Source organism: Somniosus microcephalus, chromosome 28, assembly GCF_052327205.1.
Source record: "Somniosus microcephalus isolate GS21.2 chromosome 28, FLI_Smic_1.0, whole genome shotgun sequence".
In the NCBI taxonomy this organism is placed as follows: domain Eukaryota; kingdom Metazoa; phylum Chordata; class Chondrichthyes; order Squaliformes; family Somniosidae; genus Somniosus; species Somniosus microcephalus.
In genome coordinates this window covers 41,452,957-41,469,275 of record NC_141014.1, presented here as the reverse complement: position 1 = coordinate 41,469,275, position 16,319 = coordinate 41,452,957, and the positions used below count along the sequence as shown (strand labels likewise).

The following is a 16,319-nucleotide window of genomic DNA, read 5'->3' as shown; positions in this document are numbered from 1 at the left end:
ATGGTTTTATGAAAGGGAAATGGTGTTTGACAAATTTGCCAGAGTTCTTTGAGGATGTAACAAACAGGGTGGATAAAGGGGAACCAGTAGATGTAGATCTCCAGAAGGCATTCAATAAGGTGCCACATAAAAGGTTACTGGGATTGGCTAACTAACAGAAAACAGAGAGTCGGGATAAATGGGTCATTTTCAGGTTGGCAAACTGTAACTAGTGGGGTGTCGCAGGGATCAGTGCTGGGGCCTCAACTATTTACAATCTATATTAATGACTTGGATGAAGGGGCCGAGTGTACTGAAGCTAAATTTGCTGATGATACAGATAGGTGGGTTAGCAAGTTGTGAGGCGGACACAAAGGGGGAAAAATTCAGTTGTTTGCGCCTCCCGTTAGCGCCTTAAGAGGGCGCTAATGGGGCGCAAAGCAACTGGCGCCCGGGCGCGGCGATGTTTGCGCCGCTCGCGAAATTAACATTTTGCAGCGGCGTTAAACACTACCGCCACGGTCTCCTGCACCAGCAAATTGTGACATCAGTCGAGTGCGCAGCGCCCCGGTAGCGCCCGGACCGGATATTGAGTGGCGCCCCCTGCCTTACCGCCTGCCGCTAGCAACGACAGGTTGAGGGGAGCGTTTTGCTGTCAGAAAGGGACTAGGGGAGCGCTATTTAAAGGCGACCGCTTCCTGCCTTTTTTTGTCTGTGACATTTTTGTACCACGCATTTTGAGGGAGAGAGAGAGAGACTTCTGGAGAGATTCAACGCTGTGTGAAGGGGTTTTGGGTACTGAGCAGCACTTTGCAGGTTTATTTTGATTTGTCCTTCCTTGCTTCGCCAGCGCTCTGAGGTAGCGCCTCGCTCCTCGGCCTTTGCGCCTTAAGACAGGTGTAAAGCGCCTGATTTAGCGCTCCAATCACCTCCAGGGGCGATAAAAGCCAAGTTTGCTGTCGGAGGCGATAATTAGCGCCAGGCGCTAAACTTTGCGCACGGCCGATAATGGCGCCCCAAACGGGGCGGTACCGAATTTTTCCCCCAAAGTGTCTGCAAAGAGATATAAGTTAAGTGAGTGGGCAAAAATTTGGCAGATGGAGTATAATGTGGGAAAATGTGAGGTTACCCACTTTGGAAGGAAGAATGAAAAAGTGAATTATTTAAATGGAGAGAGACTACAGAATGCTGCGGTCCAGAGGGATCTGGGGGTCCTCGTACACGAAACACAAAGCGTTAGCATGCAGGCACAGCAAGTAATTAGGAAGGTTAATGGAATGTTGGCCTTTATTGCAAGAGGGATGGAGTATAAAAGTAGGGAAGTCCTGTTACAACTGTACAGGGTGTTGGTGAGAGCACAACTGGAGTACTGCGTACAGTTTTGGTCTCCTTATTTAAGGAAGGATATACTTGCATTGGAGGCAGTTCAGAGAAGGTTCACGAGGTTGATTCCTGGGATGAAGGGGTTGACGTATGATGAAAGGTTGAGCAGGTTGGGCCTATACTCATTGGAGTTTAGAAGAATGAGAGGGGATCTTATTGAAACATGTAAGTTTCTGAGGGGGATTGACAGGGTAGATGCTGAGAGGATGTTTCCCCTCGTGGGGGAATCTAGAACTCGGGGGCATAGTTTCAGAATAAGGGGAAACCCTTTTAAATCGGAAATGAGGAGGAATTTCTTCTCTCAGGGGGTCGTGAACCTGTGGAATTCTCTTCCCCAGAGAGCTGTGGAGGCTGGGTCATTGAATATATTCAAGGCGGAGATAGACAGACATTTGAACTACAGGGGAGTCGAGGGTTATGGGGAGAGAGCGGGAAAGTGGAGTTGAGGCCAAGATCAGATCAGCCATGATCTTATTGAATGGCGGAGCAGGCTCGAGGGGCCGAATGGCCGACTCCTGCTCCTATTTCTTATGTTCTTCTCTCGAGCTGTCTGCTGCCTCTGGTCTGAACACTCAATGGATGCAGGGGTACACAGCAGGTCTGTCAGTGTCGGGGGGCGGGGAGCAGTTGCTGTTGTGGGCATTGACCCTTTGTCGGGGCACAGTTCTGGGGAGGGGTCACCCTCGGGCCTTTGCTGTCTGTTCTCTTGTTGGCCGCCAGACCCCTACTGGCCCTCCGCCATTTTCTGTGTTTGTTATCATAGAATCACAGAAAGTTACAACACAGGGGGCGGCCACTCGGCCCATCGTGCCTGTGCCGGCTCTTTGAACGAGCTCTCCAATTAGTCCCACTCTCCCTGCTCTTTCCCCAGAGCCCTGCTAATTTTTCATTTTCAAGTATTTATCCGATTCTCTTTTGAAAGTTACTATTGAATCTGCTTCCACCGCCCTTTCAGCCAGCTCATTCCAGATCACAACAACTCGCTGCGTAAAAACATTCCCCTCATCTCCCCTCTGGATCTTTTGTCAATCATTTTAAATCCATGTCCTCTGGTTACTGACCCTCCTGCCACTGGAAACAGTTTCTCCTTATTTACTCGAGCAAAACATTTCATGAGTTTGAACGCCTCGATTAAATCTCCCCTTAACCTTCTCTGCTCTAAGAACAATCCCAGCTTCTCCAGTCTCTCCACACAACTGAAGTCAATGTTCCCCCTAATTTTTTTTGGGCACGAGGCCCATTCACAGTTTCACACACACGTGAAATGTAACATTGGGAAAGTCAGTCCCGGGCTGCGCAGGGCCAGCAGAGAGCCGTGCAGCTTAGAGGGAATGTTAACTGAAGTCCCTCATCCCTGGAACCATTCTAGTACATCTCCTCCGCACCCTCTCTAAGGCCGTGACATCCCTCCTATGGTATGGTGTCCAGAATTGAACACAATACTCCAGCTGAGGCCTAATCTGTGTTTTATAATAGTTTAGCATAACTTCCTTGCTTTTGTACTCTATTCCTCTATTAATAAAGCCAAGGAACCCATATGCTTTTTTAACAGCCTTCTCAACCTGTCCTGCCACCTTCAGTGATTTGTGTTCCTACACCCCCAGGTCTCTCTGTTCCTGAACCCCCTTTAAAATTGTACCATTCAGTTCCTATTGCCTCTCCTCATTCGTCCTCCCACAATGTGTCACTTCACACTTCTCTGCGGTAAACCTCATCTGCCACGTGTCTGCCCTTTTCATCAGTCTGTCTCTGTCCTCCTGATGCCCTGTGACGTAAGAAAACTACTAGGCACTTGGTCTAAGCGTTAAACAAAGCTTTAATCAACTGTTTTACAACATGGAGGTCTAGTTGTGTCCTTCACTAGTTCCTGTTAAGAATGTCCTGCGCAAGCTGGGCCCGTGCCCGAGTATTTATACTCTCCCTGGACAGCGCCACCCACAGGCCGCTCAGTATTATTTCATAAGTCTTTCTTTCATGAATGACTGATTCATGTCACCCTGTATACCCAAGTCCAGGGCATTAATATAGATCAAACTCAAACTCAAGTTGGACAGACACGATTTGCCTTTAACAAATCCGTGCTGACTGTCGATTATTCTCTCATACTTTTCCAAGTGACATTTAACTTTGTCCCGGATTATCGTCTCTAAACGTTTCCCCATCACTGGCGTTAGGCTGCCCGGCCTGTAGTCACCTGGTTTATCCCGCTCCCCTTTTTTAAACAGGGGTGTAACGTTTACAATCCTCCGGTCCTCTGGCACCACTCCCGTATCCAAGGACAATTGGAAGATTGTGGCCAGAATCTCCGCAATTTCCACCCTTACTTCCCTCAACAACCTGGGATCTTTGTTCCCCATTTCCCTTCCTGTCTCACTGAGACAGCCTTTGGAGAAACATCTTCGCTTCTTTCCAGCTTTTTAAAGAACCTGTTTGGGGGCCCCAACACGTTCCCTTCCTCCCTCCCTCCCCACACCTGTAGTCTTGTTCAATTCCATTCAGACGTTTGCACATCCTCCAGTCTAATGGCTCCAGGATGGTGGGAACCAGCGCCTTTGTGGGGTGAGACTGAGAGTATCACGGAGTGAACAAGTTGTGCAAGGGCAGACCTAGGTTAGATGTTGGGCGGTTCTCCTTCTCCCAGAGAATAGTGGACCTGGGGGAGATCAGATTGCCAACTCATGCAGTGGATGCCGATTGGCTGATTTCCTTTAAGCGAGAGCTGGGTCTGTTACTGCTGGGGCGGAGATCACTTTGTACAAGAGGCAACTATATTGGAGCATAAATCAGGGCCAGTGTGATCTCCTGGACTGGTTTTGATTGCCGAAGGGGGTCGGAGAGTGATTTTCCAGTCTCCCTGCCCTCCCCACCCAATTGGCCTGGGTTTTTAATCTGATTTTTTGCCTCTCCCTGTCCGCATCGTGAGGCACAAGGCAGCCGGATGGACCAGAGGGGCTTTTCCTGCCTGTGATTTTCATAGGTTTATCGGTCGAGCTGGGAATGGGGAGAAGTGTTACAGAGACGGTGGCATAGTGGTTAGCACTGTTGCCTCACTAGCGCCAGGGACCCGGGTTCGAATCCGGCCTCGGGCGACTGTCTGTGTGGAGTTTGCACATTCTCCCCGTGTTTGCGTGGGTTTCCTCCGGGTGCTCCGGTTTCCTCCCACAGTCCAAAGATGTGCGGGTTAGGTTGATTGGCCATGATAAATTGACCCTTAGTGTTAGGGGGATTAAATACGTGGGGTTACGGGGATCGGGTGGGATATGTGTTGGTGTAGGGGATACTGGGATCGGGTGGGATATGTGTCGGTGCAGGGGATACTGGGATCGGGTGGGATATGTGTTGGTGTAGGGGTTACGGAGATCGGGTGGGATATGTGTCGGTGCAGGGGATACTGGGATCGGGTGGGATGTGTGTCGGTGCAGGGGATACTGGGATCGGGTGGGATGTGTGTCGGTGCAGGGGTTACGGGGATCGGGTGGGATATGTGTTGGCGCAGGGGATACTGGGATCGGGTGGGGTATGTGTTGGTGTAGGGGTTACGGGGATCGGGTGGGATATGTGTCGGTGCAGGGGATACGGGGATCGGGTGGGATATGTGTCGGAGCAGGGGATACAGGGATCGGGTGGGATGTGTGTCGGTGCAGGGGATACGGGGATCGGGTGGGATATGTGTCGGTGCAGGGGATACGGGGATCGGGTGGGATGTGTGTCGGTGCAGGGGATACTGGGATCGGGTGGGATGTGTGTCGGTGCAGGGGATACAGGGATCGGGTGGGATGTGTGTCGGTGCAGGGGATACTGGGATCGGGTGGGATGTGTGTTAGTGTAGGGGATACGGGGATCGGGTGGGATGTGTGCCGGTGCAGGCTCGATGGGCCGAAATGGCCTCTCTCTGCACTGTGGGGTTTCTGTGATTCTGTGAGAAGGACAATGGGGACACCAATCACACAAACATCGATTTATTGCATCTTACACGGACGAAAGGAGCACAATCTGGACAGCGCTTGCTCGCGGCCCCCGGACGGACGGACAGACATTTGAAATGACGCAAAACAGTAAACACGGGAAACCTTCTAGCCAACACAACAATCACAAACTATTAACAACAGGAGCTGAGAGAGTCAGAAACAGCGATTGTGGCCGGTCTCTCGCCGGCTCAGAGTTTCTCAGTTCTTGCCACCCGATTTCTTTGCCTTTGTGGATTTATCTGGAAGAGACGAGAAACAGAAATTAATTCAGCTTTTGTCGAGCGGGAACCCATGGGACAGTGAGCAGGTGTAGCGGCCACACCAGGGACCAGTGGCAGGACAATGGGCAGACAAGGGTTAATGTGTAGGTTAGAGAACAGCAGAAACTGTGCAGCAGAATTTCACACATTTCCTTTCCCGAGTCCCGCCCAGAGCTGGAATATTCCCGCTGTGTCGCTCCCGAGACACAAACACTGCAACTCGACATAGTTTCACAAAACGTTCTCCCTGCAGGAATGAGTTGGGCCGGGAGTTGTGTTCATCCCTCTATATCAGCACCGAAAGATTTGTTACTGTGATGAGATATAATACAGGAACATTAGGAACAGGAGGAGGCCATTCAGCCCCTCGAGCCTGCTCCACCATTCAATTGGTGCCTTTCACCACCTCAGGGCCTCCCAAAACCCTTTACAGCCAATGAGGTACGTTTCAAGTGTAGGAAATGTGGGAACGATCAGGGCTGATCTGGACCTCAACTCTGTTCATGGGATGTGGGTGTCGCTGGCAAGGCCCAGCATTTATTGCCCATCCCTAGTCGCCCCTTGAGAAGGTGGTGGTGAGCCGCCTTCTTGAACCGCTGCAGTCCGTGTGGTGAAGGTACTCCCACAGTGCTGTTAGGGAGGGAGTTCCAGGATTTTGACCCAGCGACGATGAAGGAACGGCCGATGTATTTCCAAGTAAGGATGGTGTGTGACTTGGAGGGGAACTTGGAGGTGGTGGTGTTCCCATGCGCCTGCTGCCCTTGTCCTTCTAGGTGGAAGAGGTCGCGGGTTTGGGAGGTGCTGCCGAAGAAGCCTTGGCGAGTTGCTGCAGTGCATCTTGTACATGGTCCACACTGCAGCCATGGTGCGCCGGTGGTGGAGGGAGTGAATGTTTAAGGTGGTGGATGGGGTGCCAATCTAGCGGGCTGCTTTGTCCTGGATGGTGTCGAGCTTCTTGAGTGTTGTTGGAGCTGCACTCACCCAGACAAGTGAAGAGTATTCCATCACACTCCTGACTTGTGCCTTGTAGATGGTGGAAAGGCTTTGGGGAGTCAGGAGGTGAGACACTCGCCGCAGAATACCCAGCCTCTGACCCGCTCTTGTAGCCACAGTAGGGTCATCGACCTGAAACGTTAACTCTGTTTCTCTCTCCACAGATGCTGCCTGACCTGCTGCGTATTTACAGCATTTTCTGTTTTTATTTCAGATTTCCAGCATCCGCAGTATTTAGTTTTTGTACAGAGGGAGTCTGTGAGGGGCCGGCGATGGAGAATGTTCCTGTCCCTCATCAGAGCCTGAGATCAGAAACCTTCTCGGTTTTGACATTTATCATTTCTGATTTATGTTAAAACAGATTTTAAAAATTCCCCTTCCCCCCCCTCAGTTTTCTCCCCCCTCTTCCGGGGGCAAAGGCCCCAGGGCTCTGATTCTTCATGCGCGCAGACTGTAGGCATCGCAGCCAAGCCCAGTCTTTGCCTTCGCTCTGCGGGTAACTCAATCACCAAAACCACAGCACAGAAGAAGGCCATTGTGCCCCTGCTGGCTTCTTCAACTAGGACGCTGCATGCTGATCCCATTCCCCGCCTTTACCCTGTATCGTTTTAGAGTCTTTCTTTTCAAATCCTTATCCAAGTCCCTTTTCAATAATATTCCAGTCTCTGCCTCAATAGCCCCTTGTGGTAAATATTCCCTGTTCTAATAACCCTCTGTGTGAAAACATTCCTTTGAACGTCACTCCTTGAGATAGTTTTCAGACGGAACAACATTGGAGACACATAAATACTGTGGCAACAAGAGCGGGTCAGAGGCTGGGTATTCTGCGGCGAGTGTCTCACCTCCTGACTCCCCAAAGCCTTTCCACCATCTACAAGGCACAAGTAAGGGGTGTGATGGAATACTCTCCACTTGCCTGGATGAGTGCGGCTCCAACAACACTCAAGAAGCTCGACACCATCCAGGACAATGCAGCCCGCCTGATTGGCACCCCATCCACCACCTTAAACATTCACTCCCTCCACCACCGGCGCACTGTGGCTGCAGTGTGTACCATCTACAAGATGCACTGCAGCAACTCGCCAAGGCTTCTTCGGCAGCAACTCCCAAACCCGTGACCTCTACCACCTAAAAGAAAAGTGGATAAATCCCCAGGCCCAGGCGAGATGTATCCCAGGCTGCTGTGTGAGGCAAGGGAGGAGATTGCAGGAGCTCTGACACAAATTTTCAGAACCTCTCTGGCCACAGGGAGGTGCCAGAGGACTGGAGAACAGCTAACGTAGTACCATTATTCAAGAAGGGTAGTAGGGATAAACCAGGGAATTACAGGCCAGTGAGCCTAACAACAGTGGTAGGGAAATTATTTGAAAACATTCTGAGGGACAGAATTAGTCTCCACTTGGCGAGGCAAGGATTAATCAAGGATAGTCAGCATGGCTTTGTCAGGGGGAGATTATGTCTAACCAATTTGATTGAATTTTTCGAGGGGGTGACTAGGTGTGTGGATGAGGGTAGTGTAGTTGCTATAGTCTACATGGACTTCAGTAAGGCTTTTGACAAAGTCCCACATGGGAGACTGGTCAAGAAGGTAAGAGCCCATGGGATCCAGGGCAATTTGGCACATTGGATCCAAAATTGGCTTAGTGGCAGGAGGCACAGGATGGTCGAAGCTTGTTTTTGTGACTGGAAGCCTGTGTCCAGTGGTGTACCGCAGGGATCGGTGCTGGGCCCTTTGCTGTTTGTAGTGTACATTAATGATTTAGATATGAATGTAGGAGGTATGATCAGTAAGTTCGCAGATGACACGAAAATTGGTGGAATGGTAAATAGCGAGGAGGGAAGCCTCAGGCTACAGGACGATATAGACGGGTTGGTCAGATGGGCAGAACAGTGGCAAGTGGAATTTAACCCTGAAAAGTGTGAAATGATGCATTTTGGGAGGACTAACAAGGCAAGGGAATACACAATGAGTGGTAGGACCCTAGGAAGGACAGAGGATCAGAGGGACCTTGGTGTGCATGTACATAGATCCCTGAAGGCAGCTGGACAGGTAGATAAGGTGGTTAAAAAGGCATATGGGATACTTGCCTTCATTAGCCGAGGCATAGACTATAAGAGCAGGGAGGTTATTTATGATGGAGCTGTACAAAACGCTGGCTAGGCCACAGCTGGAATACTGTGTGCAGTTCTGGTCGCCACACTATAGGAAGGATGTGATTTCATTGGAGAGGGTGCAGAGGAGATTCACCAGGATGTTACCTGGGCTGGAGCGCTTCAGCTATGAAGAAAGACTGGACAGGCTGGAGTTGTTTTCCTTGGAGCAGAGAAGGCTGAGGGGGAACCTGATTGAGGTGTACAAAATTATGAGGGGCATAGATAGGGTAGATAGAAAGGAACTTTTCCCCTTAGTAGAGGGGTCAATAACCAGGGGGCATAGTTTCAAGGTAAGGGGCAGGAGGTTTAGAGGGGATTTGAGGAAAAACGTTTTCACCCAGAGGGTGGTTGGAATCTGGAACTCACTGCCTGAAAGGGTGGTAGAGGCAGGAACCCTCACAACATTCAAGAAGCATTTAGATGAGCACTTGAAACACCATAGCATACAAGGCTACGGACCAAGTGCTGGAAAATGGGATTAGAATAGACAGGGCTTGATGGCCGGCGCGGACACGATGGGCCGAAGGGCCTCTTTCTGTGCTGTATAACTCTATGGGCAGGATTTTCATTGTGTCGTGGAGTCAGGATTGGAGGTGCGCGGGGGGTTAAAATCCTGAAATCGGGGGTCCCGACCCCATCCCTCACCCAAACCTGCCTCCATGCCAATTTCAAAGGAGGCAGGTACCTGCCCCACACTGGGAGCCGCCTACCCGAGGCGGGAAGGGATTGGTGCCAATTAACTGCCTGTTAACAGGTAGTTAACGGGCAGTTTTTAGCCTAATCCCTATTTTAAAGCTTGAAGTGTGGGATTCCTGATGGCTCCAAACCACGCCTAGTTAGAGGAGTCGGGCCGTTGGGTTGAAGGACTATGAGGGGTCGCGATGTCGGTGAGTGATGGGTGCATGAGTGCAAAGGTAAGTGTGTTTGGTGTGTCTAAAGTGATTAAAGAAGTTTAAATTACCATTTCTTACCTTTTCAGGCTTCCTTCCTTTAGGTCTCGGGAGTCCCTCATCTCACCGGCACAGAAAGCAGAATGGCTGCGAACTGTCAAAAGTGACAGACTTCAGCTTTCTGTGCCGGTGAGATTTCTAACTGAGTCTGTGGAGAAGGACTCAGGTTAGAAGTAAGACTGTCAGTGTTTGACAGCTTCAAACAGCTGTGAAACACTGATATTTGATCTGTCAAAACCTCTTGACAGATGAAATTTCAGTCTGTGACGTCACCTGTTGCCGGGTGGTCCTTAATTGGCCTGCTGGGCCCGCTGGGCGGCCTCAACAAGGTCAATCAAGTTAAAATCGCGTGGATTGGCCGCATCTCGATGGAGGCGGGACTACAACCCCGAAAGTTGCAGCCCCGCCTCCAACCCGACTTCTGAGTTAAAATCCTGCCCAATGACTCTAAGGGCAGTAGGCACATGGGAACACTGTCCCCTCCAAGTCACACACCATCCTGATTTGGAAATATATCGACCGATCCTTCATCGTCGCTGGGTCAAAATCCTGGAACTCCCTCCCCAACAGCACTGTGGGAGCACCTTCACCACACGGACTGCAGCGGTTCAAGAAGGCGGCTCACCACCACCTTCTCAAGGGCAATTAGGGATGGGCAATAAAGGCCAGTCTTGCCAGCGATGCCCATATCCCATGAACGAATTAAAAAAACACAGGGAGATCTGCTCTAGTCATCATTGCACTAGAAACACGGGCCAGTTCACTGCCACATCACCAAGTGCGTCCTACACACATCCTGGCTGATCTCTCCACTCTCTAACACCAGAAGTGGCAGCTCAACTGGGACCCTTCCTGACCTCAGCCAATGCAGCAGAGACCAGGGGTGGGGCCGGAGACCTCCTGGTCCGAATGATCCAGTCCGACACCAGGCAGGGCATTTACACACGGAGCCACCAGGGGGGCTTAAACTGCGGGTCTGCAACATTTACAGCTCCTCCGGTCTCTCTCGGGTTTTATAATTTTACAGGCTGTGCCCCAGACTAGCTCCGTCGATAGTCAATCATTCCAGGACGAGCCCAATGCCGCGTTGTTCACCGGATCGACCTGCACATTGGACTGTGGCAATCCCAGTACCAGCTGATCCAGGTGCATTTCTAGAGAAGGTGATGATTTTTATTGGGAAACTCCGGTGAAAGTCCAAATGCTTGAGTGCAGGACAATGGCCCAGTTGGTGAGAAAATCAGTCGTGAGTTAAGATCAGTAGATCATCACTAAGACCGCCTATTTCCACCTCTGTAACATCACCCGTCTCCACCCCTGCCTCATCTCATCCGCTGCTGAAACCCTCATCCATGCCTTTCTTACCTCTAGACTCGACTATTCCAACACTCTCCTAGCCGGCCTCGCACGTTCTACCCTAGGAAAACATGAGGTCATCCAAAACTCGGCCGCCCGTGTCCTAACTCGCACCGAGTCCTGTTCACCCATCAGCCCCTCTGCTCGCTGACCTACATTGGCTCCTGGTTAAGCAACACCCCGATTTCAAAATTCTCATCCTTGTTTTCAAATCCCTCCATGGCCTCGCCCCCTCCCTATCTCTGTAACCCCCTCCAGCCCCACAACCCCCCCGAGATATCTGAGCTCCTCCAATTCTGGCCTCTTGAGCATCCCTAATGATAATCGCTCAACCTTTGGTGGCTGTGCCTTCAGATGCCTGGGCCCTGAGCTCTGGAATTCCCTCCCTAAACCTCTCCGCCTCGCTCTCCTCCTTTAAGACGCTTCTGAAAACCGACCTCTTTGACCAAGCTCTGCCCTAATATCTCATTGTGTGGCTCAGTTTCTGTGAAGCGCCTTGTGGTGTTTTTCTATGTTAAAGGCGCTATATAAATGCAAGTTGTTGTTGTTGAATTCAGGTCAGTGGGGGGTTTCAGTCAGTGGGGGACAGTGGGGGGTCAGTGGGGGGTTTCGGTCTGTGGGGGGTCAGTGGGGGGTTTCGGTCAGTGGGAGGTCAGTGGGGGGTCAGTGGGGGGTTTCGGTCAGTGGGGGTCAGTGGGGGGTTTCGGTCTGTGGGGGGTCAGTGGGGGGTTTCGGTCAGTGGGGGTCAGTGGGGGGTTTCGGTCAGTGGGGGGTCTCGGTCAGTAGGGGTTTTGGTCAGTGGGGGGTTTCGGTCTGTGGGGGGTCAGTGGGGGGTTTCGGTCAGTAGGGGTTTTGGTCAGTGGGGGGTTTCGGTCTGTGGGGGGTCAGTGGGGGGTTTCGGTCAGTGGGGGGTCAGTGGGGGGTTTTGGTCAGTGGGGGTTTTGGTCTGTGGGGGGCCAGTGGGGGTTTTGGTCAGTGGGGGTTTCGGTCAGTGGGGGGTCAGTAGGGGGTCAGTGCGGGGTTTCGGTCAGTGGGGGTTTCGGTCAGTGGAGGGTCAGTGGGGGTTTCGGTCAGTGGGGGTTTCGGTCAGTAGGGGTTTTGGTCAGTGGGGGGTTTCGGTCTGTGGGGGGTCAGTGGGGAGTCAGTGGGGGGTTTCGGTCAGTAGGGGTTTTGGTCAGTGGGGGGTTTCGGTCTGTGGGGGGTCAGTGGGGGGTTTCGGTCAGTGGGGGGTCAGTGGGTGGTTTTGGCCAGTGGGGGGTCAGTGGGGGGTTTCAGTCAGTGGGGGGTCAGTGGGGGGTTTCGGTCAGTGGGGGGTCAGTGGGTGGTTTTGGCCAGTGGGGGGTCAGTGGGGGGTTTCGGTCAGTGGGGGGTCAGCGGGGGGTTTCGGTCAGTGGGGGGTTTCGGTCAGTGGGGGGTCAGTGGGGGTTTCGGTCAGTGGGGGGTCAGTGGGTGGTTTCGGCCAGTGGGGGGTTTCGGTCAGTGGGGGGTCAGTGGGGGGTTTCAGTCAGTGGGGGGTCAGTGGGGGGTTTTGGTCAGTGGGGGGTCAGTGGGGGTTTCGGTCAGTGGGGGGTCAGTGGGGGTTTCGGTCAGTGGGGGGTCAGTGGGTGGTTTCGGCCAGTGGGGGGTTTCGGTCAGTGGGGGGTCAGTGGGGGGTTTCAGTCAGTGGGGGGTCAGTGGGGGGTTTCGGTCAGTGGGGGGTCAGTGGGGGGTTTCAGTCAGTGGGGGGTTTTGGTCAGTGGGGGGTATCGGTCAGTGGGGGGTTTCGCTCAGTGGGGGGTCAGTGGGGGGTTTCGGTCAGTGGGGGGTCAGTGGGGGTTTCGGTCAGTGGGGGGTCAGCGGGGGGTTTCGGTCAGTGGGGGGTTTTGGTCAGTGGGGGGTTTCGGTCAGTGGGTGGTTTCGGTCAGTGGGGGGGTCAGTGGGGGTTTCGGTCAGTGGGGGGTTTTGGTCAGTGGGGGGTTTCGGTCAGTGGGGGTTTCGGTCAGCGGGGGGTCAGTGGGGGTTTCAGTCAGTGGGGGGTCAGTGGGGGTTTCGGACAGCGGGGGGTCAGTGGGGGTTTCGGTCAGTGGGGGTTTCGGTCAGCGGGGGGTCAGTGGGTGGTTTCGGTCAGTGGGGGTTTCGGTCAGCGGGGGGTCAGTGGGGGTTTCAGTCAGTGGGGGGTCAGTGGGTGTTTCGGACAGCGGGGGGTCAGTGGGGGTTTCGGTCAGTGGGGGTTTCGGTCAGCGGGGGGTCAGTGGGGGTTTCGGTCAGCGGGGGGTCAGTGGGGGTTTCGGTCAGTGGGGGGTCAGTGGGGGTTTTGGTCAGTGGGGGGTTTTGGTCAGTGGGGGGTTTCGGTCAGTGGGGGTTTCGGTCAGTGGGGGGTCAGTGGGAGTTTCGGTCAGTGGGGGTTTCGGTCAGCGGGGGGTCAGTGGGGGTTTCGGTCAGCGGGGGGTCAGTGGGGGTTTTGGTCAGTGGGGGGTTTTGGTCAGTGGGGGGTTTCGGTCAGTGGGGGTTTCGGTCAGTGGGGGGTCAGTGGGAGTTTCGGTCAGTGGGGGTTTCGGTCAGCGGGGGGTCAGTGGGGGTTTCAGTCAGTGGGGGGTCAGTGGGAGTTTCGGTCAGTGGGGGTTTCGGTCAGCGGGGGGTCAGTGGGGGTTTCGGTCAGTGGGGGGTCAGTGGGGGGTTTTGGTTAGTGGGGGTTTCGGACAGTGGGGGTTTCAGTCAGTGGGGAGCTCAGGTTCGACCCCAGCCTGGTGCAGGGAATCCAGCCCATGGACAATCCCAGAAACTCCCTAAGTCCCCGACGAGAACCAACTACCTGAAGGTCTGATGCTGTGACCTGAGCCAGCGCAGTGCTGATGATAGACTCCTTTCAGTGGCTGGATGGCAATGAGAGGCTTGTGTTCTGTGTGGAGTGTTACAGTCATTGATGAATCACTCTGGCCGTGGGCAACAAGCACTGATTCAATCTGAGCTCTCACCGACGCTGTTAGTTTTGGCTCAGGCACTCAGCGTGGTTTGGGTATGGGTTCGAGTTGAGTGGGTTTGGAGATGGAGGCTGAGGGAGAGCGTGTGGGGAGGGATGGAGTGGGTGTCTGTTAGTTCATGTCAACTGACGGGAAAATCTAAATCCAGGCCAGTTGATCCATCGTTATATAAAACGTGGATTGAATTAGTTACAACCTGCCTTTCAGTGTGATACTCGGAGACCAGCGAGTCTCGGTAAACAGCAGACAATTTAAAGCTCACTAAATAGATTGCTGTGTTAAAATAGAGAGCAAACCTGCCAGCGTTAAACTCAGGACCTTTAAACATCACGGAATGCCGAGGAGCTTGTCCAGGACCCGCGAAGGTCCGATGAATGGCGACGTTGCATTTTCGAATCTCTCTGCAAGGTGCTGATGTCAGAAGGTGCCTATGACACCAGAACAGTCAGCAGTCCCTGAATATCACCGGCCCACCCACACAGCTGCCAGAAACACATGTGCTTCTCCCTTCGTGCCTTCATGCTAACCTGCTGCAGATGGCGTGCCGGAACGGACACAGCTGAAGTTAGCACCAATTTAGGGTTTGCTCCTCAGTGGGAGCGAGGCCGTTCGGGAGTGCAATCAGGAGGCATTTTTTCACACAAAGGATAGTGGTGCTCGCTGACTTCCATTGGCTCCCGGTCCGGCAACTACTCAATTTTAAAATTCTCATCCTTGTTTTCAAATCCTTCCACGGCCTCGCCCCTCCCTACCTCTGTAACCTCCTCCAGCCCCACAAACCCCGCCGAGATCTCTGCGCTCCTCTAATTCCGGCCTCTTGCACATCCCCAATTTTAATCGCTCCACCATTGGTGGCCGTGCCTTCAGGGCCCTGAGCTCTGGAATTCCCTCCCTAAACCTCTCCGCCTCTCTCTCCTCCTTTAAGACGCTCCTTAAAACCGACCTCTTTGACCCAGCTTTTGATCACCTGTCCTAATATCTCCTCATGTGGCTCGGTGTCAAATTTTGTCTGATAATCGCTCCTGTGAAGCATCTTGGGACATTTTACTACGTTAAAGGCGCTATATAAATACAATTTGTTGTTGTTGAAATCTGGAACTCTCTCGCCCAAAGGTTGAGGCTGGGGGTCAATCAAAATTTTATAGAATCATAGAATCATAGAAAGTTACAGCACGGAAGGAGGCCATTCGGCCCATCGTGTCCACGCCGGCCAACAAAGAGCTATCCAGCCTAATCCCACTTCCCAGCTCTTGGTCCGTAGCCCTGCAGGTTAGAGCATCCCAAGTGCACATCCAAGTACTTTTTAAATGTGGTTAGGGTTCCTGCCTCTACCACCCTTTCAGGCAGTGAGTTCCAGGCCCCCACAACCCTCTGGGTGAAAAAATTTCCCCTCAAATCCGCTCTAAACCTTCCACCAATTACTTTAAATCTGTGCCCCCTGGTTTTTGACCCCTCTGCTAAGGGAAATAGGTCCTTTCTATCTACTTTATCTAGGCCCCTCATAATTTTATACACTCAATAAGGTCTCCCCTCAGCCTCCTCTGTTCCAAGGAAAACAGACCCAGCCTATCCAGTCTTTCCTCATAGCTAAGATTCTCTACTCCCGGCAACATCCCTGTAAATCTCCTCTGTACCCTCTCGAGTGCAATCACATCTTTCCTGTAACATGGTGACCAGAACTGCACGCAGTACTCTAGCTGAGGCCTAACTAGTGTTTTATACAGTTCAAGTATAACCCCCCTGCTCTCGTATTCTATGCCATGGCTAATAAAGGCAAGTATTCCGTATGCTTTCTTAACCACCTTATCTACCTGGCCTGCTACCTTCAGGGATCTGTGGACATGCACTCCAAGGTGCCTTTATTCCTCTACACTACTCAGTGTCCTACCATTTAATGTGTATTCCCTTTCCTTGTTAGCCCTCCCCAAATGCATTACCTCACACTTCTCCGGATTGAATTCCATTTGCCACTGTTCTGCCCACCTGACCAATTTATTGATATCTTCCTGCAGTCTACAGCTTCCTTCTTCAGTATCAACCACACAGCCGATTTTAGTATCATCTGCAAACTTCTTAATCATACCCCCTATGTTCAAGTCTAGATCATTGATATATACCACAAAAAGCAAGGGACCTAGTACTGAGCCCTGCGGAACCCCACTGGAAACAGCCTTCCAATCAAAAAAACACCCATCAACCATTACCCTCTGCTTCCTGTCTCCGAGCCAGTTTTGAATCCAACTTGACACTTTGCCCTGGATCCCATGGGCTTTTAACTTCGTGACCAGTCTGCCATGTGGAACCTTATCAAAAGCC

General features: G+C 52.3%; 1 protein-coding gene across 1 annotated transcript in view; it reads right to left on the bottom strand.

Annotated features, from left to right (window-relative positions):
• Positions 1-5,305: 5,305 nt before the first annotated feature.
• The window catches only part of LOC147099660 (uncharacterized), a 41,588-nt gene continuing 30,574 nt past the window's right edge, over positions 5,306-16,319 (bottom strand). Inside the window, exon 5 of the mRNA XM_085969341.1 lies at positions 5,306-5,569. Within this exon, the coding sequence (XP_085825467.1) occupies positions 5,529-5,569 (41 nt within the window). The 3' untranslated portion in view covers positions 5,306-5,528. The remainder of the gene's footprint in view (positions 5,570-16,319) is intronic.